Source organism: Citrus clementina, unplaced genomic scaffold, assembly GCF_000493195.1.
Source record: "Citrus clementina cultivar Clemenules unplaced genomic scaffold, Citrus_clementina_v1.0 scaffold_1, whole genome shotgun sequence".
In the NCBI taxonomy this organism is placed as follows: domain Eukaryota; kingdom Viridiplantae; phylum Streptophyta; class Magnoliopsida; order Sapindales; family Rutaceae; genus Citrus; species Citrus x clementina.
This window is the reverse complement of record NW_006263303.1, coordinates 24,616,087-24,641,879: the sequence shown is the minus strand read 5'-3', so window position 1 is coordinate 24,641,879 and position 25,793 is coordinate 24,616,087. Positions and strand designations below refer to the sequence as shown.

General features: G+C 33.1%; 3 protein-coding genes across 5 annotated transcripts; 1 reads left to right on the top strand and 2 right to left on the bottom strand.

Annotated features, from left to right (window-relative positions):
• Positions 1-3,769: 3,769 nt before the first annotated feature.
• LOC18055372 lies at positions 3,770-5,306 on the top strand. Its single transcript, XM_006452786.2, has 2 exons — positions 3,770-4,533; positions 4,675-5,306. The coding sequence occupies exons 1-2, from the start codon at positions 3,986-3,988 to the stop codon at positions 4,832-4,834; spliced, it is 708 nt and encodes a 235-aa protein (XP_006452849.1). The 5' UTR covers positions 3,770-3,985; the 3' UTR covers positions 4,835-5,306.
• Positions 5,307-6,870: 1,564 nt separating this feature from the next.
• On the bottom strand, positions 6,871-12,795 carry LOC18055371 (oligouridylate-binding protein 1). Of its 3 annotated transcripts, none has more exons than XM_006452785.2 (12): positions 12,545-12,795; positions 12,077-12,138; positions 11,741-11,843; positions 11,478-11,554; positions 11,323-11,384; positions 11,145-11,232; positions 10,945-11,020; positions 10,830-10,860; positions 9,971-10,090; positions 9,047-9,144; positions 8,213-8,386; positions 6,871-7,440 (listed from the first exon to the last, which is right to left on the bottom strand). In XM_006452785.2, the coding sequence occupies exons 1-12, from the start codon at positions 12,629-12,631 to the stop codon at positions 7,165-7,167; spliced, it is 1,254 nt and encodes a 417-aa protein (XP_006452848.1). In that variant the 5' UTR covers positions 12,632-12,795; the 3' UTR covers positions 6,871-7,164. The 3 variants fall into 3 exon arrangements, with proteins under 3 accessions (XP_006452848.1, XP_006452847.1, XP_006452846.1); XM_006452784.2 differs by having other exon boundaries at positions 9,047-9,132; XM_006452783.2 differs by having other exon boundaries at positions 9,047-9,129.
• Positions 12,796-20,541: 7,746 nt separating this feature from the next.
• LOC18055370 (protein TIFY 10A) lies at positions 20,542-23,106 on the bottom strand. Its single transcript, XM_024177598.1, has 5 exons — positions 22,737-23,106; positions 21,852-22,038; positions 21,366-21,721; positions 21,211-21,268; positions 20,542-20,912 (listed from the first exon to the last, which is right to left on the bottom strand). The coding sequence occupies exons 1-5, from the start codon at positions 22,879-22,881 to the stop codon at positions 20,807-20,809; spliced, it is 852 nt and encodes a 283-aa protein (XP_024033366.1). The 5' UTR covers positions 22,882-23,106; the 3' UTR covers positions 20,542-20,806.
• Positions 23,107-25,793: the final 2,687 nt, after the last annotated feature.

Here is a 25,793-nt window from a genome sequence, read left to right as displayed (position 1 = left end):
GTTCTTCTGGTTTTGCATCTTACCATGTATATGCTCCTATCAATTATGAAAAATTAATGCACACGTGACAAAATTTTACTGAATAACCTTTATTCTTTTATTGAGTCCACCTATAAAGGAGGTTTCGACGTGTACTAACCAAATTATGAATCTATTTAGAGTGAGTAATTTGCTTAAAACTGTTGACAAATGAAAAAAAAAAATTTTGATAAAAGCTTTATGATCCAAATCGTCAAAAGATCGAAAAATATTTACAAAATTATTTGAAAAAAGTGGATATCTCTATAATATTTAAGGTATTATCCTTTAATCTACGACATTTTCAAGGATGCCATTATATATGATCATTGTTAGGAATAAGATAATGCATAATTTATTTGACATATTCCTTTTATCATGACTTAGTTTTAGTATTTAATATGTAGTAGATAAATAATCAAAATTAGAAGATAATATTTATTGACATTATATAATCTATATTGACGAGGGTTAGTCGGAGAAGTTAAAATATTACAAATATATGAATCTCAAAAAGAAAGATATCAAATATCTAAAGTTACTTTTTACATATTATATGGATGGTCAATTGACAAGGATCACGATTCTGAATTGTTTGATCATTTTTCGAGTAAGAAATGAAACATAATTTGAATTTACAATATCTATTAAGTAAAATAAAGTTCAAAATTTAATGTGGTGTAATTATTATTATTATTATTAATTTATTTTATTTTTTTAAAAGGAGGGTTACCCGTTATCTCCATCCTTCCGTTTATAATAAGAGTTTTAAATTATTTTGGGCCATATTGTCAACAAAAGAAAATTATTTTGGGCTATCGGTCCAAAAGAATTTGTAATGCCCACTTGATTGTATGCGGTAAATGACATAGAGCCACATGGGCCCAAAACTGCCCATGTTTCGTTTATAATAATATTGAACTGGTATTTAATTTTAAATTGGATTCTAATCGATTTTAATTCTCTAGAAATAAAATTTTATCAAATTCATTTTTCAAACAAAATTTTAAATTGATTGGTATATTGCATTAAATCCAAAAAAAGAAAAAAATCGGATTAAAAGTATTAAATTTGATTAACGTCAAACTCAATCTGATAATTTAACAAAAAAGTTCGATTCCGAACCAATGACAACCTAGCGATGCTTTTTGTCGTTTTATCTGCCTTTTGATTCCATACAAGATTTCTGTGAACACACATAATCTCGAATAATAAAAAAGTTAAATGAAGAATAAATAAAATCTTTTATTCCATTGGTTAGATTTTATTTAAATTGGAGTTGGTGATACTTCCCTTCCTGCTCCACGCAATAACATATATTCTCCACTATTTTTCTTATGGTGATGATTGATTGCTGATTGTTCTAAGAAATGAAATCTAATCATATCTCTCACGAGAATGATATGATGATTATTTTTAATTACTTTCTTACGACGACGATTTATTTCATAAACTTTGTATCAATTTAAAATTAGTGGCAGCATTAAAGAAAATCACATGTAAATTGATCATATTCTTGTACGACCTAAGATTGGAGTCCTTTCAAATCAAATTTTACTATCTTAACCGCCCCTGCATCATTTTTTTTTTTTTGAATTACATGAGACAAATGCTCAGATTACAACTCATATTATATGAGATTTACAATTGAGATTTATAATCAGACAATTACTGGGCCTAATTTACATTAATTCTTATATAGTACTGCCCAGATTTTATTCTCTCTAATATTCGAGGGGTGTCTACTCTACTCACATTTCGAAAGGGAGAAGATTGTCTTCATTTAATGATTAAAAAATTGAATAAACTCCTACATACGTCGCGGGGGCTCGAACTGCTGCGCTCACAGTTGTGAGTGCAGGGTCCTAGCCACTAGGTTAAGGCCCAATTGGTTTCCTGCATCATTTCTAAACAAGTTAATTGCTGACACAAATTATAAACACTTTTATATGCAAACATCTACATCTTTTAAATAAATTTGAGCTTAGACTAGGTCGTCCACTAATTGAAATTATACTTGATTCATAAAAATATTATTAATCTAATAGTATGAAATTTAGATCAAATTGAAACTGGACATAATTGTGAAATTGTCGAAACTCCTTACTTCTTATGATTACTCAAAGAAGGAAATGTTTAGTTTGTTTTAAGTACGAATATTAATAAAGCCACAAACTTATTTCGTAGAAGTTGATGAGACGTGATTAGATCAGTTGGATTAAATGCTTATTACTTTACATGATTTGTTTTTGTAATTTTGTAATTTTATTCAACTAATGAACTTATGATATAAAATAAATTATAATTTTATTATCACTTATATAAATATAATTAAAAGAAAGTTGAATTCAACTTTCAGGTCATTATCAGTTAAGAATTTTCTTCAACTCAGCAAAGATAATCACAAAAATCCAATTAAAAAGTAACTATGGTTTAAGTGACACCTCTAAAAGACAAAAGTGATTTCACTTTCAGCAAAAAATTTTAAAAAACTATGAACATATCAAAGGTGCGTCAACATCTTGCCACCTCAAAAATGTAAAAATTTCCTTAATAAAAACTATGTAAATTAAAATAATGAAAAATAAATATAATAAAATCAAAAGGGGCAGGTCAAGCACAGGCGTCAACAACTGGGGTCTTGACTCCTGAGCATAAATGATAAAAACGAACGAATTGGGTGTCAATGTCATATTGGGCTGGACTCGGCGTAAAAGTTAAAGTCCAGGTCACGTGGCCCTCATCAGATGGGCGAATCATAGGACGACACGTATAGGCGCGCACATGTGAAGAGTTGCCTCGGTCGCTTTGCCTTGTTAATTATGTAACGTTATCCTGAGCCCATCGAGGGCCCCTTTTGTTTTGACAAAATTACACATCATTCCGTGGGCGGACGGAGACGGATCGACCCGCTACCTTTTTGCTCGAATTACCTAAATGCCCTTCATTCACTTTCTCTTTTCTTTTCCTCTTTTTTCCCCTCTTTATCACAGTAAACAAGTCATGTCCTTGAAAGGAAAAAGAGAGAAAATAAAGTGAAAAGGCGTTTATATTTGCTTTTTTCATTTGAGAATCTCCAAAACCTAGATTTTTCTATGCAGTTTGAAAAATATTCCATCTTTCAAAGAAAAAAAAAGATGAATATGTGGAGTAAATTACAACTTTAGATATATTTGGAAGTTACAAACAATTTTACTAAAATATAAAATTATAAATTTTATTGAGATGAAATTTGAGATAAAAGAATTTAAAAGTTGTGACTTTCCATGTAAAAAGTTGGATGGACACAGATAAATTCTTTAATTTTAAAATATTGGAAAAATAAGTGAAATAAGGAAAGAAGGATTTTTTAAGTACGGGTCAATGGAGTAATTGAGAACACGGACAATCTTATATTAAGTGGGCCAGGGGAGGCACATCGCTTTCAATTGGGCCCACATTTTTCAGTGGGCTAACCCAAATTCAGGGTGGTTTTAGTAATAATTACAAATCACCATCTCTAATAGATCTTCGCCACGTACCCGAAAGCCAACGGTGGCAGAGCCAGAGCTAGTAGTGCTCATGGAATCTCTTTTATTATTATTATTATTATGCGCGAACAAGACAGCACCAGTGGCCAAAGGTAGGCCAGATCCAAATACCGAGTCTCGATCATTGCAAAACGACAGTAATAAAAAAGGATGACCCCACGGACCCCACCATTTAGAAAATAGAAAAATCATCTTCTTGGCAATCCCATTTTAATAATTGAGTTTGATATGCATGTTGGTTTCTTATAGCAATCATCACCCATATAATTCCAAACCAAAACCTATGGGCTAACTCCACCCACTCCATTATCATACATACATTATTGCCAGTGGTTCCGCCTTAATAATATATATCTCCAGTCTCCAATCTCCAATCTCCAATTTGTTACTACTCAAATCTCCCAAGCTACATAACACTATTACCAGTTGTAGTCATCATGTTGGGCAACAGACCTCGCCCGGTGATCGGAAAATTATCGGCTTTATTGGTTTCCGGCAACCGTGCCGGGTTTTCGGACGTGGGTACAAGCCCGAGAGGTCCACTGGACTTAAAAATTCAGTCACCGAGATGTGGTCTAAGATGTTATGATGCAGGTGGGGTTGGGTTGGGCATAGTGGCAGCACTAGAAAAGTCTAATACCGATTGTGGGCACGAAATTTTGGCCAAATTTGCCGTATGTAGTAATAATAACAAATCAATCAGCCCCCCAATTCCTGTTAGCTCCGGCAAGAATTGTGAGAGATGTTGTCAGGATTTGGAGATTGAGAGCTTGGAGGATTACACTTATGTGACCTGTCATGGGCCTAATAACAAGTCTGTCACTCGAGTCTATTACGATGGCTCTGTCACCGCCGTTAAAGAATCATCTGCAAGATTTGCGGAAGCTGATGTGTCTGCTGCTTATTACTACCCCACTTCGGATTTTCTCAGTTCATGCCATTTGTGCCAGAAAAAGCTGCACGGCAGAGATATATACATGTACAGGTAATTGAATTGGTTTTCTCTTTTCGAAATAAAAAGCTGAGTGTGGTCGTTAATTTGTTTGGTTGCACAAAATTTTGTCGTTAATTTGTTTGGTTGCACAAAATTTTGATGATGAATCTCGTGTTATTTGATATATTACAGAGGGGAGAAGGCGTTTTGCAGTAACGAGTGTCGGTCCACGCAAATAATGATGGACGAGAGGAAAGAACAATGCAGAGCTGATGCTACAAGAACTGCAGATGTTGCCAGTTCGCCTTACACAAGGGATCACATATTTTCAACTGGTATTCTTGCAATTTAATTCATTAAAGACTCTTTTCGAGTTTTCGGTGGAGTTAGTTTATAGAGTACACGTTTTGGTGGCAGCAAGCTAGGGTTCCCCAGATTCCGGATGGTGTGATATCGTCTACTTATATATATATATATATATATATATATATACACATACAAGGCTGCTTCCACTTATATATACGAGGAGGTTTTGCGATACTTACGTAATGAGAATTTTGAGTCAAGAATTGGGAAAAAAAAAAAAAGGTAAATAAAACGAAGAGTTTCGGATTTCGGAGGGTGTAGGTGTAAAGCTTACGCTGTAATGGGATTACCATGTGTGATATCTCTTTTTTTGGTTGTACTTGGAGGCCATCTGATGGCCGGAGATTAGAGGCGAAGGAATTGTTTAGTGAGAGTTGCGTACAAGGATACTCTATACATGTTATTTGCTTTAAATTCGGAAGGAAAAAAATATGTATATCTGATTGTGTATGTTTTAACTGGACCATCATCAGGTTCAAAGAGCTCATGGCATGTCCGATGTCCTTCAACGTTGTGTATCAAAAACTTATTAAAGTTCAGAATCCTTCCTTCAGAAGAATTAAGAACGTGTTATGGGAAATGGAATATATTAATAATTTATTATTGTCGAAAATCTTTCATTTACGTATTCAATAGTCAATGGTGTTGATATGCCCTTCTTCAGGTCTTATTTGGCGACAGAATATGCTCACTGCACTGAGTCTGAGAACTAATTACATACCGACACTTCAAAGCTTGGTTGGATTTGTTTGGACCAAAGCACAAATAAAAATCTCCTGTGTCTTCAGTGAATTCGTGGAAGTCTCCAATTTTATTCACAACTTCCATGTGTGAGTGAACCGGTAAAAATGGAATTAACCAACGTATAGCGCACGGGAATTTCCGAAAGCCACAAAAATAAGTGACATATACGAAATTTAAGCCAAAAACGCACGATTACAAGCATATGGCAGGCAGAAGAAAACACAACATCCCACTCGTTAGAAATCCTGTCTATTCTCTCTATAGGACCACTTAATCCATCACAGTTTATGCCAAAGAAAGAACAGTTACAAGCATTTGGCTACAGCTGGCAAAATGGGTATTGGTTGTGTTCGTGTCGTGTCAAATTTAGATCAATTCAAACTCGACCCATTTAATAATCGTGTCAAAATATTAAGATTTAAATCCGACACAGAAAAATAATTGGGTTACTTAATAACTCGTTTAATAACTATATATTAAACAAAAGTTATATTAAATATTTACACGTTGTTATACATACATATGTACATACATACATAATTTATCGATATTATAAAATATATATATCTACTAAAATATTACACATTTATGTTTTAATTATACACATTTACACTATTGGGGTTTTAATTATATATATGTAAATAATATTATATATCAATATTATAAAATATACATGTATACCAATATTTTACACATTTACACTATTGAAGCTCTAAATGTATTTAAAATTTTATAAATAAAACACTGTATTTATATTCATCCTTTTAAAAAAAAATAAAAAAATCATCTTTAATATTTGAATTTTGATGACAAGAATCTGTAAATTATTTTAAAATAAAAAATATAATTAGGTCATTGATCGGGTAAATGAATTAAGAATTTTAACCCTAACCCAACACGAAAAAAAATTGTCGACCCGAACCCAACCTATTTAATAATCGTATTAAATTCGACGACCCATATATATTTATTTATGTGGTGTTCTTGTCAAATAATCGGATCATATCAAATTTTACTGGCTCTACATTTGGCAGCAAATAACACAAAATCTCCACCACACATATCTGACAACTCTCTATTGGACCAATAATCAGTCACAAGCTTACAGCTTTGCTTAAAACTTGAAGGGCCAAATTCATCCTCCGATTTTTCTATAGACAAATAACAAAAATAATTTGAGTTAGAGATTTACCCAGTAACTTGCCCCATATTTTCCAACCATTCATGTCTTTCAGATGGGGTGGCAAGCAATCATTACGCTGTTGGCTATCAATTGGAGAAACGAGCAAAACATCAGATGTAGGAAATATTATATGCCGAGATGATAAATGTTGAAAACCAAAACCAAAACCAATTCCAATTACGTTAAGATACACAGTTTATTTGATAAAATTACTAAACAGAAAAACACAACACTACCCCTACATACAACAAATATGCAACAGAAATACATCCATCTTACAAAAGCATAAGTAAGAAATTAGAAAAACAAAATGGTAGCATCATCCTACAATTCTCTAAAGACTTATTACTCCCTCTAATGTGTCATAGCGAGTTCCCATCTCATGATTTCTAATAGTACATAAGCTGCTGGGTTGTTGCGACGTTCTGGAACCCACTACTGTCATAGATTGCTTGACTAGCCCCAGCAGCACCCATTCCCAGCTTAAGGGCATGCTGTGCCTGCGGATGCATTAGGGCCTGTGCCCCAGCTATTTTGCTCAATGCTATCTGTCGCTCATAGGCAGCGAGGTCTGTGGCTGAGAAACCTGGCAAATGTGGTGCAGGAGGTGGAGGAAGAGGAGTAGAGCTTGTTCCTGGGGGAGTTGGTTTACTTCCCCACGAACACTGCAATACAGATATATTGAATGATTATGCCACGGTATACATCAGGACCATATAAGATGTACTGCAAACGTTTGCATTTTCTTGAAAATAACCATGTCTACTCGAGTATAAAATAACGGCAAATGTTTGCATTTGCTTGAAAATGATTCCCTTGCTTCTACACTTTTTAAAAATTGATTTAAAAAACATGATGTTAAACCACATGCAGTAAAACAACAAAAATTGTGGAATGATACATTAAATAAATGCCACATGCAATATGATTTAAGCCTATAATTTCACCAAGTACAATATCAGTAGAACCATGTTCAGAGGCAAAATCAAATCTTAAACATGAGCAATTGAAACATCACTTGTTTGTTTAAAAGCTACCCTTCTAACATCCTACCATTAATGAAGACCATTAAGCATTTTTCAAATTTTCAAAATTACAGCACACTACTAAAAAAACTCCAAACTTATTTAAGCAACGTGTTACTTGTTATTTCAGCACTAACTGCCCTACATAACAGAAATTTGATATTCCCTCAATAAGATTCTGACAAGATTGACAACAGGCAAGATTAGAGATAAAACATCTAGGAATGCCATTTCACTGGTGTTCATTACTACTAAAGTAGCATAACACACACCAAAATCAGCTGAAACTACAATCTGCAATGAGGCTTACACCATGTCATTCAATTAGATTACACTTCTACAACTATTTGAACAGTTAAACTAAACACCACATTTTTATATTAAGAAATAAAATAATTCCATAAGAAAGTACCTTAATTGGTTTGCCGCAAAGAATCCGAGCATTACCCATCTGAATAGCCAGGGAAGCTTCAGGATGTGTAGAGTATCTCACAAACCCGAAACCCTTGTCTCGCTGTACCCGAACATCTTCAATTGTTCCAACACAAAGAGCATGAAAATGTCGGTGGAGATCAACTGAGGTAACCTGCAAATTACTGAATAATCAGAAGCAGAAACTCTCTGTGTTTCTGAACTATTGAACTGACAGAATAATGATTCAATTTTATTATCTCCAGTGCATTAGGAAATACTATAAACGGATAGAGCTTTTCTAGATCTCATTTTACAAAAGGTCAAATTAATCAAGCTAAATGCAAAATATAATTGAAGTGAATAAATTATAATAGAACAAAAAGGGCACCATTCTATTACAAGCAATACTAGGTCAATTTCAGCCATTTAACATGCCATATCACCCACAGCTTCATACACAGGATAGGCTTCCTATTAATCTGATGTCCTAGAGTCAAATCTAATCTAAACCACCAAAAGAACAATCCAGCAAGTAACAGATGTTATTTTAATGTGACTAACTTATTCAGTAATCTAGTGGCTCTGGTAATTTTGAACTAATCATCTGAGAGCAAAGCCAAACAATTCTGTTGACGAAATCTGTGCTAGTTTCTGGATGCATCAGTGTGACATGCCCGTGAGATGAAATCTAATAGGCAGGTACAGCCAGCAAGACCAACTTATCCGAATGTCCCACCACATGCAGACATTGGAAGCTTCTGTGCAGATAAGCAAGATCAAGGAAGAAACTGACAGTCATGACTACGAGTTAGCTCAAGGAATAAGTTCTTGCCTCTGAAGAAAGATTGCCAACATAAACAGTTGTATACTGAGGATTGTTCTCCGGAGCATCCTCATTGCTCTTCTCTTGACCATCTTCTGCAAATAGAACTAAAAGATTTAGAAATATTAACAACACATAAGATTTAACATGGTAATAAGATATGCAAAGTCCAAATCTCTAGGATTCAATTTAAAGAGGAAACCTAATTTAAGCCAGAGACTTAAATATCACAACAATAGCAGTAATGGGTTTAAAGTACGATCAAATAAAGATATTAGCTCCAGGATTCACATCAACTCCATGAAAAAATGCTGATTCTTGTAAAATGTAATGTAAGCTTAATGTGAAAGTATATAAATATATAAGAGATCACATCTCAAAATCCATATAGGGAGATAATGCTTAGACAGAAAACATGCTGCATGACTTCTTTTTATTTATACATAAATAAAAATTACTTTTAAAAATTACATAAAGCAAAACTCTTCTCAATCATGGCTTGCACGGGATTTGAACCCCACACCTCTTGTACTGCCAAAATGGGTTTTACCAGTTTAACCGACCAGCATTTACAATATGTTGTATGACTTAAAATTAATTGCGCAAGAAAAATCAAAGAAAATGCACCAAATTACGTGGTTTAGATAATAACAAAAAAGTTTCAGGATCACCTTATTAGGCCATCAGGGGACCAATTTGACTTGCCACAACTGAACTCTCTTGATTTTAGAAAACAATAAATCAGAAAAAAAAATATATGTTTTCCAAAAAAGGGGAGAAATTAGAAGAATGACATCATATTTCCAAATTCCGATCAAAATAATTTAACTTCATGCCCAGAAAATCCTTGAAAATAGATGCCAAAGAACATTTTACAACTTCTACAAACAAGTAACCACATCGTATAACCATAAAACTTAGAAATAAACTCACCAGATATTCCATTTGTAAGCTCTACAACACTTTTGGAATCTGAACTTTGCTTTTCATCACCAGAGGTAGCACCTTTTGCAGCCCAGTTGCACCGAATCTGTCTATTACCAAGCCACTTCCCTGAAATATTAGGAAAGTACAAAGTTATTAGAATTCAAACTGATTAGGATGAAAAGTTTTTAATGATACCTGCCGAATAAATCTAATTTCTTGTTTGGACAAGGGGATACATGTGTATTCTGTTTTCATGTTAGAAAAAGGCATTCCAAGATTTCAATTTTCAATGCATGATCCAAGCACTCATTTAACCTGTAAAACTATGGTCCAACCAAGTCACCCCCTCCTGCCACACCATCCTAACAACTATTTTATCACATTGTCCAAAAGGGGAAAAAAACAATTTATATCAGTGCTTTGTCTCAAAGCATTTCCTGTGAATTTGTGAAGATATTTCTTTCGATCAGTTTATCATCAATTCAATCACTAACAACACAAGTCATGTTATGCATATCTCCCACCTTCTTAACTACTATTCTTTTTTATTTTACAACCTTAACCCTAATCTCCTTCAAGAGTAAACCAAACCCCACCCTAATACTAAAATAAATGGAATTTGATTTGAAGCCCTCTTGTACCACATCAAAAGATCTCACTAGTTCCCAAACACTTTCTTCCAACGCTATTTTTCATTACATTCCTTAGTGCAGCTGAACTACTATAAAACAAGTGATTACCCAAACCCCCCCCCCCAAACCCCCAACAACAAAAAAAAAAAAAGATTCATTTGAAAGGTAATTTAAATTTTAAAGGCAAAAAAATAAAGAATGAAACTGCATCAAAGCGACAAAAAATTCCATACCATTTAAGTCATTTATTGCACTTTGGGCATCCTGGACAAGAAGGAGATTGTTACCATCAGATGACAAAGAAAGAAAGGCCAAACCAGAAACACTTGAGTCAAGCATTTAAGGTACCTCCTGATTCCGAAAAGAAACAAACCCAAAACCCCTTGAACGCCCAGTCTTTTGGTCCCACATAACCCTTGCATCCCTATAATCAACTTGACCAAATCAATCTTCCAATCTTTAAGTAAGCAACTAAAACCACAAGAATCAAAGATCAATACTAATAGCAAGGATGGCATGAGTAAGCTAATGAAGAAATCAGAACTTACGAACAAGTAGGAAACACAGAGAAGCACGCAAACAAAGTAGCATCTGTAACTTCAGGGCTAAGATCACCAACAAAAACGTTGAAATGACCTGAACCACATAGAGAAATTAACATAAGTTTTAGGGGATAATCTGCACACAACAATCGATTAACAAACATAGGTTACATGTGGAGGATACCTGATGTGTCCTCTCTCTGGCTGCTAGCATAAGCCCAGTTTACTTTAATAGGTTGTCCAAATCTGCCCCCCCAAAAAAATTAGAGAAAAAAAAATCCAGATTAAGACATAGAACAGGGCAAAATCCAGCAGTAACTCCGAAGAAATGTTACTTACATGTGCCTTCCATTAAGAGTCACAATTGCAAGGGCAGCTGATCTGCGATCAAAGTAGTCCACAAAGCCATAGGATGACTGCAAAAAAAGAAATGTGACACCGTCACATTAATAATAAGATTTAAAAAAATAACACAGAAGCTAAGATATCAAGTAAAGCAATAAGCATGGTGCACAATTGCCTAAACTTGAAATAGTCTACAAAACCCTCTCATAGCAATCAAAAGATGGCAAAAGGTCCCAGTATTGCCACACTGAAAATACCTTATCTTTTTTAATGAGCTTGCATCCTTCAAGGGGACCGGTACTTGAAAAAACCTCTTGAAGCAGGGCATTTGTAACCTGAGGATGAATGTTTCCAACATACCTGCATATCTCATAAATGGGAAATAATTTTTTTACCAGTAAACATGGACATGAAAAAAAAAAATTAAAAGAAAAAGAGGTACTGAGCATACAAGAGCAAATTATTGAACAAAGCAAGAATAAATAAAAAATAGATAAATAAATAATAATAAATCTACAGAAACGCAATCTCATAGGTAAAACAGTTGGAATTTCCCCAAAAGGAAAAAGAAATGCCAAGTTAAAAAAACTCACACGCTGCGGCATGTACTTGCATCAAATCGCGGAGGCAGATTTCCACTCAAGATAGGCTCTATCTGCAAAATATAAATATGTAAATAAACTAATAAATAAAATTTCCCAAATCTCTCTTTGTAGTGACAAATACACAAACAAAAGCCACAGAATAACCTAGGCTTACAACATTACATAATCACAACAAACACCATCCTTCACCCTCAACCAAAATAATAATAATAATAATAATAAACAACCAGAAACTAATTCTAGTCTAAATTACGGTTAAAAGTACCTCTAATACATAATCGTTCAAATTATAGTCAAACGCATATATTAAATATATCCCGCCACAAATATCAGTCCTTTCGAAGTATTCATCACCATACAGTCCACTAAATTTTAATAATTAATCAGATAAATTATTAAGAAAAACAAAAATAAATTGTAAACGGAAGTGAAAAAAAATAAATAAATCGAAAGAACCTGAGGAGCAGCTAAGAGACTGGGATGGTATTGGTATAAAGACTGCTGCTGCATCATTGTTTGTTGCTTCAGCCTATGCTGCTGCATCGTCTTCTAATTGTGATTGTGAAGGAAATATTAAAAAGGATCAAATAAATCAAAATAAGACCCAAAAATGAAAAAAAAAAAGAAAAAAAGAAAAAAAGAAAAAAGAAAGCCCTCGAAGGAGAGGGAGAGAATCAAAACCAAGAGGATAAAAATAAATTGACGGTGACTGAATTAAAGGATATTGATTCAGGCTTCTCTCCCGGATTTTATAATTTGTCTTTGCTTCTAAATATATCTTTTAATTCATAAAACTGAATGCAATTTATGATTTTGGGCCTACATTTTATTGGGCCGGCTCGTAAGCTCTTTGTGCAAAACCCGTGCTTACTTCTTTTGTATACTTGGTTTATTTAATTACGTACGAAGTTGTGAGGGATCAAATATGAGCCATGAATCCATGATATTTGACCCTTCAAAGTTATCACTAGCCCACAATAATTATTTTTAAATTTATATATATATATATATTTCACCTTTATTGGAAATTACTAAAAAGGATAAATAGCTTTTTTACGTTTTTGCACAATTTCTTGTCCTCGCACTTCAAACAAATCAATGGTTGAGATTTTACAGATCAAAATGAAATGGTTTATACTATAAATTCTTTTTTTTTTTTTAACTCCTCTTTTCTCTTTCCCTCATCATCTCCCATGACCCATCTCTTCCCCGTTAGTACCTGTATAGAGTCTCTTTTAATTGCAAATTTTATCTAATCCTCTACGTCGTTCTTTCATCTATTATGTCCAAATTGTTATATAGCAAAAGGTCATTTAAACAAATGCAGAAATAAAATGGATGAATTTTCATTAATGTTTGAAGGAATTTTTTTTTTTAAATTATCCACCGTCTACTTATTTTTTCTAATTTTTTTTTAAATACACAATTCTTTTTTGCTTGAATCCACCTGAAATTATATTTTTTCTCACTTTTCTACTTTCGTTTGGAGACCGTTAAGAAAACTAACGAAATATTATTTAAATAATTTTTTTACCCTCAAATGTAAAAGATAAATTATCCACCAACCACCTGTTTTTTCGTATTTTTTTACAAATACACAATTCTTAATTTTTTTTTGCTAAACTCTACTTGAAATTATATTGTTTTGCACCTATCCACCACTATGTCATTGTGAAATGATAATTTTACCCTTATGATGTCAGTAAAGTTCTAACGGTGTTATAACAAGAGTGGATCAATGAAAAAAATATTTAACGTCAGTGGAGCCTGCAAAAAAAAAAAGATTTGTACATTTTTAAAAAATAATGAAAAATGGGTGGACGATGGATAATTTTCTTTTTTTTTTAATCTATTTTAGTATGCAGCAGCCAAAGCAAATGGATACGATGTATTCATCAACTAACTAACTATATGAACAAGATTTTCAATAGCAATTTATTCTCTATGGTGGTTTGTTTCTATTTTTCCATTGGCAATAAGCGTACCCGAAAATTTTATTTGCTATCTATTTGATCTTTTTTTTAGGGTCCCTTTATGATGCCGTAATTTTTTTTACGGTATCAATAGTGTAAGAAATATAGACCGTTAGATCTAATCAACGGTACATATTATTTTTATTAATCAAAATTTTTAATTATTTGAAAATTGTGTTAACCGGTTAATAAACCTATAAAATAGGTAATTTAAAATTTAAAATAAAAAAGAAATAGAGATACAGTAAAATACAATCTCTCTTTTATCTCTCATGTTCATATTTTTATAATTGGATTCTTTAATATTATCTTTGTCTCCTAATGATTAGATGAAAGAGATTTGATAAATTTCTCTTAATAAACATTTCGGTAAGTTATTCTTGAATCCATTTATAGTTTTAATCGTATTTTCAAATTAGAATTTTTTAATAACGTAACAGCTCTATTTTTATTGTATTGCCAATTTATTGCCTTGAGTATTTGCAGCCATGGTTTAAGGTCTGTCCTACGCTGCTTACAATCATTCTATAACGTGCCTTTACAGGCGGCTTAGAGGCTCGTGCGGCTCACAGATTGCCAGCCATAGAGAAAAAGTAAAAGGGAAGAGAACCATGAGGCAAGGTGCAATGCGAGTAAGATACAAAATCTTTTATGTCATGTGTTGTTTTCTTTCATATATTTTTTGGTAATGAAAAGTTAGTTGGTCGGCCATGTTGCAATTTTACTTTAGTTTGGATTTTTTCAAGTTTCATGATGTGTAGATAAACTTAGAGTTCCATATTTATGCCAGCTGCGAATTCCTTTAATCATTTAGCTTTAAAATTAATAGGGAAAAGACCACCCACACCTCTAAATTTTACTTAAATTATCATATATAACTCCTTAAATTAAAAAATATAATATATTAAATAAGTATAAAATATTTTCAATACTAAAAAAATTATTTTAACATTATTTATTTTTCATATTCTTTTATTATTAGTTTGTCATATTCATTTTACTAATATTAAAATATATTTGACATACTAGTAAAATTAAATAATTATACCTAACATTCACAATAATTTCACAATGATTTATAAAATTTATATTATTTTTTACAAAATCTTATTTAATTATGTCTACATTAATATCAATCTTAAAATCAATTTTTGAATTAATAGATTTTAGTTAATCCGTCAAGATAGATTAATAATAACTTAATATTAGCAAAATTTTCATTGTACACGTTATTTTATCAACTATACTTATTATAACATTTTATTTGTATCATATGATATTTATTTAGATTATTTTAATCAATCATTAAGAAAATTATTTTAATCAAAAGGTATAATAGTCATTTATGAAACTAAGAAAATATGTGTGATAATTTATGAAACTAAAGGGATCTGTATGATTATTTAAGCAAACCTTAAGGGTGCGAGTGACTTTTTCCTAAATTAATATTAATTTAAAATTAATAAATTAATGTTTATCTGCAACCTGTAAGTTACTTGTTACATTTTAATTAGTTATCTAATTATTTATTATATTAAATGAACGATTCATATTAAAACTCTTACATCTAAGGGTCCATATTAATCCCACTATCAATGCTGTAAAAATTCATACGGCATCATAGAGAAATCTTTTTTTTTTAATATTCCTAAACATCCGATCAAGTATAGAAGTTCATAAACATAAACTTTGAAGATGTTATTTTAAATGATTGTAAACGCTTTAAAGTAGGGATTAGATGGGTATATCGAGAGAGAACAATAATTTTAAAATTTTTAATACAGTTAATTGAGCAGTTGGAGTTGGTGAGATATTTTAAGGAATTAAGTATTACTATCCCATCAATATTTGCTCAATGGGCTTATGACAATTCAGGCCTGCTTACCGTTGTGGATCTGACTGGTGCTACTGAAAACATATCTCCAACAGGCTTCGTGTATACCGTTTTCGGCAGACGGGTAGTACTATTGTCACCCCTCAAAACTACTCATGAACACCCCCATGTTTTAAAACTAAAACAGAGCTCATTAAAAAAATTAAAATTATTAAACACCCTTTCATTCCAAAAATAACCCTCCGTACCGTTTATTTCCGAATAAACACCCCCCTCTCATGAACGGATTAGCACACGTCCTCGCTCATCTAACTGTTCAATTTGCATAAGAAATTTTTAATTTAATTTCTAAGCATTCATTATAATTTTTTAGAAACAATTATTTTCACGGGTATTGCTAAGTTACAATTATTGTAACTTATAGTCTCTTCAAAAATCATGCGGATCCCATCACCTATTACAACTGTTTATATTATTTAGAAGGGATCGCAAATTACAACAGTTGTAACTTAACAAAATCATTATTTTCACTCTCTTCTATTTTGTATTCGAGGTGGGCGAGCTCCAATCTCGCATTCTCGGTTACTACTGCTTCTCTGCAATTATGAAGTCTCGTGCATCTTCAATCTTCTTTTCAAAATTGTGCTCCAATTCCTCCTCGATAAAAGGCAACGGCAGTGTGAATGCGCTTATCTTTTGTAACACATTCATCAAACATGTAATTTTTCAGTTCAAAATTTTGTGTTGTTGTCTGAAAGTCTTTGGATTAATATTTTGTCTTTCCATAGTTTTTTACTTTCCAACCAAGACCATATGCAATCAAATTTTAACTCCCACATTGACTTGAATAATTACTGGGTCTGTAAAGAAGCAGAAAAAGTAGAAATATTTGTGAAGGGTTATTATTTGTGGAATATAAGTGGGTGTAGATAATCTTAAATTTTTTATTGGAGACTATTTAGAGGAGGGGTTATAGCCCAATTTTATTACTTACCGAGTAATGTTAGTTTGTTTGGTATTGTTGTTGGTGGCTCTATCTTAAAAGTTATAATTTTAAAATGTTTATTAAACATTTTTTAGCTGTATTTTTTAAGTTAAGGTGATTTTATTCAAACTTGTTTGATATTGAAAAATAATAATATATATGAAATTTATTAAAAATCTTAATACATACATTTATAATATGGCCTACAAACCTATTGAGTGTAACTTGAAAATATACTTGACTAGCCAAGCCTTTGAAAGCTTACTAATGAGTGAGAAAGAAAATAACAGCACATTAGGCATGTGTAATAGTTATTGTTGATTCAAATATTTGTTCGAGTTATGAAGCGACCAGACGATCATGCCAACACTTAAATTTGTGGTTAGGGTGGTGGATTTGACTTGCAATTTCACACCCAAGCAGAAGCAAACGACCTTGAACTCTTCCAAGTAGAGCATCTGCAGTCACAAAAACAGTTAAGGAGATGCTAAAAGTTTTTCCAGTGTTAACTTTTCAATGCTTAGGTCAGTTATTTGGGTTTTCTATGAAAAACATATACCACAATCATGTAGCTTCAACATAATTGCCTTTTTAGAACGAAAACTTTGGAAAAATTCAATAAAAAGGAAATGAGACGAAAGAATAATTAGAGAGAAAATAAGAGTTCGATGGTAGAAAGGGACAAGATTCATTACTTGATTCGAATTTTTGGAGGTTTTATAATGGCGACCAAACCTATAACCCTTGGATTGAGGGAACAACTGATAGTGGATCGTATCCGTGATCTTGTTTTTTTAGAAAAGATATGAGAGTTGCCCTTGATCGAGTCTTTAGGTTGACTTGGTTTAAGGCTCTCGTCGCAAGTCCCTCAACTTTGACTTGGTTTAAGGCTCTCGTCGCAAGTCCCTCAACCAATCACACATGTAAAGTCACTTGCCCGCCCTTCACAATTCAAAGAAGCCACCTTTTGAGGAGGTTTTATGTTGTTCTCAGTATCTTACATTGAGGAGAGCACGATTTGTGTAAAGGAGTAATTAATATTGATCCCCTTTTTATTCCCCAAATAGATATCACCACCCAACGTGCATATTATGCATCAGAAATCTTAACAAAAACTAGTCCTTTGCTTTCTTAACAATCTTTCCCCTAATGTTGGTTGTACCAAAATTATATTAGTTCTTATGCAATAGATGTGAAATTTGTATTTCTCTAGACATGAAACTCAAAAGATTCATGTCTACACCAAAAAAAAAAAAAAAACACACACACACACTTGAACATTAAAAAGAAAAACTAACTAATCAGCACAAATCTAAATCTGGAGAGATATGTGGAAATATTAAATTTTACAACCAACAAAAAGAAAAGGCTAAAATAAGAAAAAGATGTTTGATGGTAATCGGTAGGGAGAGATAAGCAGGGAGTATTGGTGGGTGCCTTCACTGTTTAGTCCGTTCAACAAGCTGTTTAATTTTAAAATTTCGCTTAAAAGTGGACTAAATTTCATTAATACCCTTACTCTTTCTAAAATTGTTTTCACGAATATAGTTTTGCCCTTGCATACAAGTGGAAGGGAAGTGGGATGACTTCTTTTTTTTTTAAAAAAAAAGAAGCAATTCTATACATATTTATATGCTAATTTAATAAGTTTTATTTACAATTGGCAAATCTTCTGAATTGTATAAATGAATTATGAATCATGCTTATGATTTTATTCTCATTTCAAGCATACTAAAAGATGATAGTAATTTGGACCGTCCTTCCTATGTTCTAGCATGCCAATGTTGAAACTTATCCCATGATAGAACGTTTATACTATTCAATTAGAACAAATTTTGAGTTGAATGAGTTTTAAAATGTAATCCCTCATGATATATACATATGATACCAACTATTAAATTAGATTAGGACCACTTATTTTGATTTCATGTTCAATGATAAAAATAATGATAGTGTAATACCAACATATGTTTAATGAGTTACAATCTACGTAATAGTGGTGACATCATCAATAAAAGGAGACGTATTGCTGGCACATAAATCACTAAAAAATTTGTAGGCATTGGACTTATGTTATAGCACTACAAGTATCAGATTTTTAATGTTATACATGTATAATTATTATATAGATTCTTCAAAATTTGAATATGATTAGTCAATCAAATAAAGTTGCTAAGGTCCGGAAGGTTGTAGGCATATAGTCATTATGGATTACTTTGTTACTTGTCTATTATAATTTAGAAAAATAATCTTTAACTCGAAACATAAATCTCAACAGAAATTAAGTTTGTCCTTGTATTGTTATTTGGTACATATCTATACTTACTTTAAAAAAAAAAAAAAAAAAAAAAACTCCGCTTTACTTTTTGTATCATTATATTTTAATTGTACCCACCACACCATGAAGACAAACTTGACGCGTTCCCATGGCCATGGATTAGAAAATTTAGGAAGAAAACGCGTGATAAACTGATAATATATTTTATTTACTTTTTTCTTCTTCTTTTTTTGAAAAAGATAATATAATAGAAATTCATTAATAATATAAAATTTAAAAAAATCACATTAGCTATGAAAGAGTCAAAAAGAAATCGACCCTACCACGTTCAACATGACATGTGATCATATTACACATACTAATATTGAATGTAATTGACACATATTATTATACTTTTATCCACCACATGACCTGCCTTCTCCTTTAAGTAAATATGTTTTGAAAGCCAGACACGAGGAACGTGATTAAATGGATTTATCTTTGTCATTTATTATTATTATTATCGTTTGCTTGCAAAAGTTGCCAACACTAACACGCACCTACCCTCTCCTACTTCTTGACTCGCCTTTGAATCATTCAAAAAAAATTGGGTACCATTCAATTTTGTCCACGTTGGTTGGTGTTCAAATTTCAAACATGCTTTTTTTTAAATAAAAAAAAAAAAAAACATATCTCTTTGTTTAGGGATCAAAACAGCCGTGGCTTTTGTCGTTTGAGCAGCAAATAAAATATCTGCATCTTTGTTTAAAACGAGTAACTTTTTTTATAGAATCTGGGATAAATCAAAGGGCAAATTTTACTGATCTCAACAGTTAAATTTCAATCAACTTAAGATTCAATTGATGTAACATTCATCTAATTAATAGTAAAATATTATTATTTATAAAATTTATTATTTAATAGATGAATAATACATGAGACTCTAATCGAGTTAAAAGCCATTCAAAATTATAAATTAAAAGATAAAAAATAAATTTTCTTTATTATAAAGTTACTTTGCTAAAAAATAATAAAAAATGAGAAGTTTTTTTTTGACACAGTTGACATTAGATATACATCCCAAATAATATTACAGCTCAAGATTTCCTCGCCTTGTTTTGGTTTACGGGATTTTTCAAATTTCACGAGGTTGCCGACAAGTAAAATGTGAAAAAGACGGGGCAGTCTTTGGCTGCCATATTCTTGCTTAATGACAAAAATGGATCATTATGAACGCCAAAATACCAGCATGATTATGATTAAATTGAATAATTGACGATGGGTTTGGTTGAGTTGGCCAGAATGGGGATAAGACTTCTTGACCAATTGAACTAATAAGTTATCTTATCTTTCCATCAATGTTAATTTACATGATTGTCAAATAGAGGTAACAAGATCACACACTCTAATGAAGATTCAAATATTGACTGAAGAAAGAGTCAACACGTAGAATTATTCATTGGGATTAACATTAACTAAATTTTCAATAAAGAAGTTAATTACATAAACTATTGGTAAGAAGAATGATCGTTAGATCTATGGTGGGCTCATCAAAACCCAACCTAAAAGAAGATGGAAGATGAAGAAAAACGAAGCAAGGTTTATGTTTGCCAAAAAGACGATGACCGGCCAATAATCAGTCCCTAAAACTGGATGCAATTTGCACAAACTACTGTGAAGTTTGAGCAGCCAGGCCAAGCCATGACTTGCTATCAGCGGGCTTGTCTGGAGCCCCTGCTGAGCCATTCACTTGGTACGGTGCTCTTGCAACAATCCTGTAAAAGATGTAATCACAGAACATCACAAATCAATCATTCCAAAGAAACGTTTCCCTATTATTTAACTATACAGTAGATTCCAACTTATAAGACAAGAACATCTACTTGATTTGCATACATGTAATAATACTTGGAAAAAGCAAAATTCAAAGTTTCAAACTCAAGTGGACCTTGGTGATTCATAACTAATTCAACACTTGGGTACATCTGCAGCAAAACATACTTAAAAGAATGATGCAAAAAGAATTTCTAAATTTGATTTTGCAATTATATACATTAGTCTCTGCATGCCTACCTGTCTTTTCTCTTCTCCAAGAACCTGTGGAGTGAATTTCTCCTTGCAATTGGTAGATCTGCATTCAAGGGCAACAAAACATTATAAGAAACACAGTTCCCAAGATAGAATAACAGATTTCTTTTTACACAAAAATGGAAAAATGAAGGCTTTACCACAAGGTCTTGAGGGAGGTTGAGCGCACTCTGGAATTAGATTGTTGCCAAAGTTAGGAATGCTATTTGATCGAGGAGGAACCGAGCAACTAGGCTCTGTTAGAATTTTTGGGGGGCCAGGAGAAACCGGGGGAGTTGATTCAACTGGACTTTTGGGTAAACTAGCAGCAAAAGAGTTGTAACCCTGGGCCGGCAGTTGCATAGGAGGATATGCGGTACCATGGCTCAGTGAGCTCCCGTTGCTTGCTAATTGCATGATTTCATTTGCTTTATCAGCAGGAAAATCATTGAACGCAATCACTTGTCCGCCATAAAATATAGTCATTTGAGCAGTTTGCGGCGCGGGCTTGTTTAAACTAACACATAACAGAAACCAGTCACACACAGTGAAGGCCCAAAACTGAAATTTCATCTCTAATATAGGAAGCAGTGTACCCTGTAACGAGAACATGTGCGCTAATAACTAATCTACTATTAAATCCTCACCTTGAATCTATCATGTTAGGGGTATCATTCTTAGGAGCAAAACCAGCTTGCTGAGGGAACAAATTCATTGATTCCCAGTTTCGAGGAGCCACCATGTTTCGAACTGAAACATCTTGTCCAGAGTTGTCACTTACTGGAAACAAATTCATAGTTGTAGCTGCTGGCCGCCGCGGGATCTCGGGTACCCCTGCAAAATTTCGATAAATCACTCGCATCATTTTGTCTCAATCTTCCCTCCAACACAAATTATACATTCGAGCAGCATGATTGTTACCTTATAATGAAACTAAAAGCTCACGTGGGTAAATTTGAAAAGGGAACCAGATCGAGGACCGGGTTGTTATCCCCAAAAATAGAGATTCTATAAACTGATTTTTTATTATTATTCATAAAATAAATGAATAGAACAGAAGTATGGAACAGCCCTTGAGCACATGGGGCTGCCGTCTGTCTCTTGAATTAAGGGAAATTTTAAAAATGAAAAAATAAAATAAAATAAAATTGGAGTAGTTTGAGGGGAGTCCGAGGAAATAGGGAACATGTTCTATTGACCGTTGAATGGTTAAACAGGAGGAATATGTCAATTACAGAAAATGAGATGAGATTAGTTTGGATCTGGGAGTGGGGAGATTCCAAAGACAAGATAAGAATTACAAATTATAAAAAGCACATGCTATAATTCACAAACGGGATTACAATCATTTACATAAACAGATCTAAGCGTCAAGGTAATCCGTATTAGAGCTTAAGCTAGAAAAAGCGTAATTGGTTTTTCTCCCAAATAAGAAGGCAACCCAGAAGAACATATATATGATGACAAGAATGAATTTAATTTTCTTTTTGACTTTCTCAGCAGCCAAACAAATATATAATTGAACACTTTACCATTAGCTTCAATGTTGCTTGATATCCCGAGGCTAAGATCTCCAAAGCTACCTCCCTCTTTCAAGTACTGACTCAAAAGACTACACGTCTGAGAGAAACTTGATTTCTCCGGCAAGTTAACCGACATCTCCGACGAGCTCGCCATACTTGTTGTGTTTAACCAACTCAGAAGCGGAAACCCACGAGCAAAAATAAAACTAGTGCGCTGCAACTGACGCTGCAGAATTGAATTGGTGAAGTTGTTCTGTTGGATGATCAATCTGTATTTGTAAGGAGAAAAAGCCTTATCTGTTGATTGGACACGAGGAATAATAACATATTTGGGGTGCTTTTTAAGCCTGTTCTTGGGCTTGCGGCTTCCGAGGGGGGCTGTGCCTTTTATATTTTATTGCCTCTCTCTCTCTCTCTCTCTTTTTTTTTTTTTTTTTGGGATTTCAAACACGTGTTCTTTGCATTTCTGAACGGCGATGTTTCCGCTCTTTTTCGTCATGTCCAAATATCCAACATCATTACTCATGTTTTTACTGTTTTACGTTTTTGCCCTCCGCTCACACCAACATGGCGGTGTTTGTTTGCATTCATATTTGTATCCCATTCCCATATAAGAATAAAAATTTACCGAGTTTTAATTTTATGCAGCTTAAAATTAATGAATAAATAAATATAATTCTTCAACTTATCGTACATCTCATATCCAGTGGAATGGTCCAAACGATTTGAACCTTGGAGTAGAAGCAAGAGATCATATCAATTTTTCTTTCTACTAATATTAAAGGGAGAAATTATTTTAATTTATATTTGTATGTGATAAGAGTGTGTAAAATTTAAAAAAAAACAAATTAAAATCATCGAAAGATAATTGATTGATCTTTCGCAACAAAAACTAAAACTAAAAAGTTTTAAGTACGAGTGAAAATTCCTTGATTGAGTTCATTGGCCTTCAATTTAAAAAAAAAAAGTATTTTGAGTCCTCTTATTGATTATTAGATTTTATTTTTTTTAATTGAACTTAAATGGTGTAATTCTTTAGGATTATATCTCTTTAAACTTCAATTGTATGTTTCTACGGACATAAATTGTATATAATATTGAAAAAATAAGTTTTAAATGTAAAATATATAATTAATTTGAGGTTATAGCGGTATTCCTGGGCTGTCCGAAGACGGAGTGCAACGCGTCCCAGATACCAAACGGTCTCGCCCATGTGATAAATAGCGGATGGATATTTTGGTAAAATCAGTTGATTAATTAAATTGTTTTTAATAGTCGTTGATTGATTATCGTGATTAAACATTACAACCTCCCACTAAGTTAAACGGCGCACGACCGGGCCCACATCTAACTCTCTCTTACGTTTTTGATGGATTTTACTATAACCCAAAAAAAAAAAAGGCCAGCGGCGAGGGCACGTTCTCCCCACCAATCTACCGAAGACACGTATGAAAAACTCACGTCGATGGAAATTCCGCGTGAGAGATCCTTCCATTTTCCAGTTGGTGAGGCAAGTTGATAAGAGCAGTGGCGCTATTCATTATAAGAATTAAGAAATGTGCGCCCTTGTTTATGACAATTAATCACATGATGTTGATATTTTACCACAAAAACTTTCGGTCGAGCTAGTTGCGAGGGCAGTAGGTTGGACTTTTCATGCTTTCGTTCTCACATGCCTTTTCTTCTAATTTCATGTGCGTCTTCAATTATTTAAGATATTCGAGGCAAAATGTGACAATTTGATGCTATTTAGGCGTCAAAACATAACAATTTTTTTAATAAATATTATTATTATTATTATTCTTTAAGGATGATCGACCCCGCGGCGCTTACTTAAGTGAATAATTAACTAAAACTTACAAAATCATTGTACGTATCTTGAATCCATAAAATTTTCCCTTTGCCGATAAAATTGTTGGTATTGAAAAATCTGTGGGTGTAAAATTCATATAAACAATTTAAGGTAGGGAACAAAGAGATAATTAAATAAAGAAAGCAGTACCCTCGTGAAAGAAAAGTGGCATCTTTAGAATAGCCATATCATATGTAATTTATAATTTAAATAGACCATTCTCCATATGGGAAACGCGGAGAGAGAAAAGGGGAAGAGATGGGGAAGGGAACTTTTGGTGGGTGGCAACGCACATGCATCGCACAACGGATAGAGTAACACGTGGCGTAAAATAACAAGATGAGGAGGGAGAACGTTGTTTTTTGTGAGGGTGACGTGTTGGTCCCCGCATGCATGTGATTGTGTGAATGTGAAGTGACCGTAGTAGTAGTCTCTAGAAAAGCGTATTGCATTCCAGCATAATGTATTTTTTGTACGAAAGTGCGGGCCCCACTTTGGTATTTTCAAAAAATAATAAATATTCACCGAAAAAAAAAAGAAGAAAAAGATAAGTCACGGACTGAGGTATGATGTGTTTTAAAGTGGATTTCTTTTTTCGGTATATTCTGAATGTATTTATACGATCATCCAGTTATTGAGCACGTGATGTTCGTGTTTTCCTTTAGACTAGGGATGGTAAAATCTGGGTTCAGGTTCGGATCCAGGTTTAGCCTTTCCGATTCTGGATTCGGATATCATTTTCTTGTTCATGGACCCAAATTAAAACCTGACTTTTTCTCATGCGGGTCCGGGTCGGGTTCAACCCAAAAAAATCCAGATTTCTAAATTCTGGGTTTTGAACCCGAATCAATAACTCAAAAAATTACAAGTCCTAGAATACAATTCAAGAATGCTAGATCACGTGCAATGTTATCGCAATTTGTGATAGAAACTAGAAAGAATGAAAGATAGAAAAAAATAAATCGCGATTTTTTAGGGTTTTTTTTTTATGTTTCTATTTATATTAACTAATAAAAATAATATAAAAAAATGAATCCAGGTCTGGGTTCCGGTTTCACGGGTTACCCCAAACCCGGACCCGGACCCGGACCCGGATTAATCCGGGTTATTAAAATTCATTCTAGATCCGAATTTTTTTACACTCTAGTACGGGTTCAACCTGGTCCGGATTATCCAGGTTCGTCCGGGTCCGGGTCGGGTCCGGGTTATTTTGC

Bases quoted from the DNA above. Each gene is read 5' to 3' on its own strand.
- LOC18055372 (XM_006452786.2), top strand. From the start codon at position 3,986: ATGTTGGGCAACAGACCTCGCCCGGTGATCGGAAAATTATCGGCTTTA. The intron at 4,534-4,674 runs GTAATTGAATTG...GATATATTACAG, and splicing joins AGAGATATATACATGTACAG to AGGGGAGAAGGCGTTTTGCA.
- LOC18055371 (XM_006452785.2), bottom strand. From the start codon at position 12,631: ATGCAGCAGCATAGGCTGAAGCAACAAACAATGATGCAGCAGCAGTCT. The intron at 11,233-11,322 runs GTATCCTCCACA...TATGTGGTTCAG, and splicing joins CCAGAGAGAGGACACATCAG to GTCATTTCAACGTTTTTGTT. The intron at 10,091-10,829 runs GTATGGAATTTT...CTAATATTTCAG, and splicing joins TGCAATAAATGACTTAAATG to GGAAGTGGCTTGGTAATAGA.
- LOC18055370 (XM_024177598.1), bottom strand. From the start codon at position 22,881: ATGGCGAGCTCGTCGGAGATGTCGGTTAACTTGCCGGAGAAATCAAGT. The intron at 21,722-21,851 runs GTGAGGATTTAA...GTTATGTGTTAG, and splicing joins CCTAACATGATAGATTCAAG to TTTAAACAAGCCCGCGCCGC. The intron at 21,269-21,365 runs GTAAAGCCTTCA...CCTTGAATGCAG, and splicing joins ACCTCCCTCAAGACCTTGTG to ATCTACCAATTGCAAGGAGA.